This window comes from Cynoglossus semilaevis, chromosome 11, assembly GCF_000523025.1.
Source record: "Cynoglossus semilaevis isolate Cse_v1.0 chromosome 11, Cse_v1.0, whole genome shotgun sequence".
In the NCBI taxonomy this organism is placed as follows: domain Eukaryota; kingdom Metazoa; phylum Chordata; class Actinopteri; order Pleuronectiformes; family Cynoglossidae; genus Cynoglossus; species Cynoglossus semilaevis.
Window position 1 is genome coordinate 19,702,778 of NC_024317.1, and position 2,265 is coordinate 19,705,042.

Below are 2,265 nucleotides of genomic sequence, written 5' to 3' on the forward strand. Positions count from 1 at the left end.
AACTGTTGATTGCGAACTTTTGATTCAACTTTTTTTCCCGTCATCTATTTTTGTAAAATGCCTGCCAGAAAATCTACCAATCAGAATTTTTCGGTCGAGCCAGAACGTATCGACCAATAAAACCTTGAGAAGCCATTAGATGACTATGATCTTCTCAATGATTTTAGTTTAAGAAATTGGCCTTAAATTAGCAATAACTGCAGGATCTAGACCGGGTTTTTTTAATCAGATGTTTCACTACTGCATGTTTAAAATTTTCAGGGACCACCTGGGGAAATGTTGATGTTAGAAGAAGATTTTTTTTTCCAACCAACGGAATCAGACTTCGGTTGCGTAGGAAAAAAAATATATATATATGTGACCTGTGTTCTGTGTTCTCTGCAGTGAACTCAGTCTGCTGGGGCCCGTACGATTTTGGACTGATTCTGGCGTGCGGCAGCTCCGACGGAGCCATTTCTCTGCTGACGTTCACCGGCGACCAGCAGTGGGACGTGAAGAAGATTAACAACGCTCACACGGTGATTTACGGAGAACACATTTGTGGACGTGATTCAGTCTGAAGTCTGGCTGACCTTTTCTCTCCATTTCTCCATCGTTCTCTGCAGATTGGCTGCAACGCTGTCAGCTGGGCTCCGGCCGTGCTTCCGGGAAGTCTGATCGACCAGCCCACGTCCCAGAAACCGAACTACGTCAAACGCTTTGTTTCTGGAGGCTGCGACAACCTGGTCAAATTGTGGAAGTGAGTTTGCACTCTGCTTCTTTTTCCTTTCTTTTTTTTCTTCTTGTATTTTCCCCTCATGCTCCTCATTTCTTTTCTTTTTTTTTTGTTCTTCTTCTCTTTTTGCACTTTTAACCTTTACGGGGTCTTTTTTTTTTCTTCTGCTTCATTCTTCTTCTCTTTTTGCACCTTTTAACCTTTACGGGGTTTTGTCTTTATGTGACCAGAGAGGAAGACGGCCAGTGGAAGGAGGACCAGAAGTTGGAGGCTCACAGTGATTGGGTGAGAGATGTAGGTTGGGCGCCATCTATTGGTCTTCCAACCAGCACCATCGCCAGCTGCTCCCAGGTCAGATTCTATCTGTTCTGTTAAATGTTGGATGTTTTATGTGAAACTGTTCTTAAAACTGGAGACAATAATATTATCATTTCAAGCCTGGCAAATTTTCTTCAATGTGTAAGACTGAACTGAATGTCTCTCTCTCTCTCTGTCTCTCTCTCTCCTCTCTTTTTCCAGGATGGGCGTGTCTTCATCTGGACATGTGACGACCCTTCAGGGAACACCTGGACTACCAAACTTCTTCATAAGTTCAATGACGTGGTTTGGCATGTGAGCTGGTCCATTACAGGAAATATCTTGGCCGTGTCCGGAGGAGACAACAAGGTCAGACGTGCAGTACTCCTTCTTTAGGTTTCTACATTTCTGCTGGTGTCTCTCGCTCTCCCTCTCCTCCGCCAACACGTGCGTGTCTCTCCTTTTCTCACTCCCGCAGGTGACTCTATGGAAGGAGTCGATGGACGGTCAGTGGGCATGTATCAGTGACGTCAGCAAAGGTCAGGGCGGCGTCGGCAGCGTTGCGGACTCGCAGCAGAACGAGCAGTGAATACGTGGGGTTGACTCATGCGGGACTCGTTCCAGCCTCAGAATCTGTCCACGCTGTTCTATCTGTGGAACCTCAGTCTGGATTTTCATCGGGGACATGAGAGCGGAGAAGTACTCAGGAGAACCTTTTGGTTCTGAAGCAAAATGTTGACGCGTTTTTCGACACAAACAGAATAATGAACAGCTTTGAAATTAGAAAACACACACGTTCCTCCGAAATTGTAACTGCTATACACCCGCCTGCACGTTTTTCTCAGAAACATTCCGGCCTCACCTGTGGAGAAGAAACATCTCAGCATTACCCCGGCGTTCCTATTGACTAAAGCCAATGATCTGCCCGTTGTGGAAATGAGAACATCCTCTTCATCCATGTCTTCATCTCACTGTCGGACGGACTTCAAATTGTGAAGTCAGACGCTGAGATGAAGACATTTAGAGGCTGTCGTTTTGGTTTTTTTTTTTGGTTCAGTGACAACAGTTTGTTTATGAAATGGTTCTTGCAAATGAATGGGATTCATATTGACTCTGCGCTCTTTGGTCTAAAACATCACAACATTGGTCTTCATTATGAACACAGCTTTGTTCAGGTGTAAAAAGTTTTTTTTTTTTTTTTTTTCTTTTTTTTTTAAATAAAAAAACCCCGGTTTTAAAACTTGCCCGTTTTC

The 2,265-nt window shown here is 44.2% G+C and overlaps 1 protein-coding gene across 1 annotated transcript in view; it reads left to right on the top strand.

Moving 5' to 3' along the window:
- The window catches only part of sec13 (SEC13 homolog, nuclear pore and COPII coat complex component), a 4,456-nt gene extending 2,235 nt beyond the window's left edge, over positions 1-2,221 (top strand). The window contains exons 5-9 of the mRNA XM_008321200.3: positions 385-518; positions 606-739; positions 946-1,066; positions 1,235-1,381; positions 1,491-2,221. Coding sequence (XP_008319422.1) covers positions 385-518; positions 606-739; positions 946-1,066; positions 1,235-1,381; positions 1,491-1,601 — 647 coding nt within the window. The 3' untranslated portion in view covers positions 1,602-2,221. The remainder of the gene's footprint in view (positions 1-384; positions 519-605; positions 740-945; positions 1,067-1,234; positions 1,382-1,490) is intronic.
- Positions 2,222-2,265: the final 44 nt, after the last annotated feature.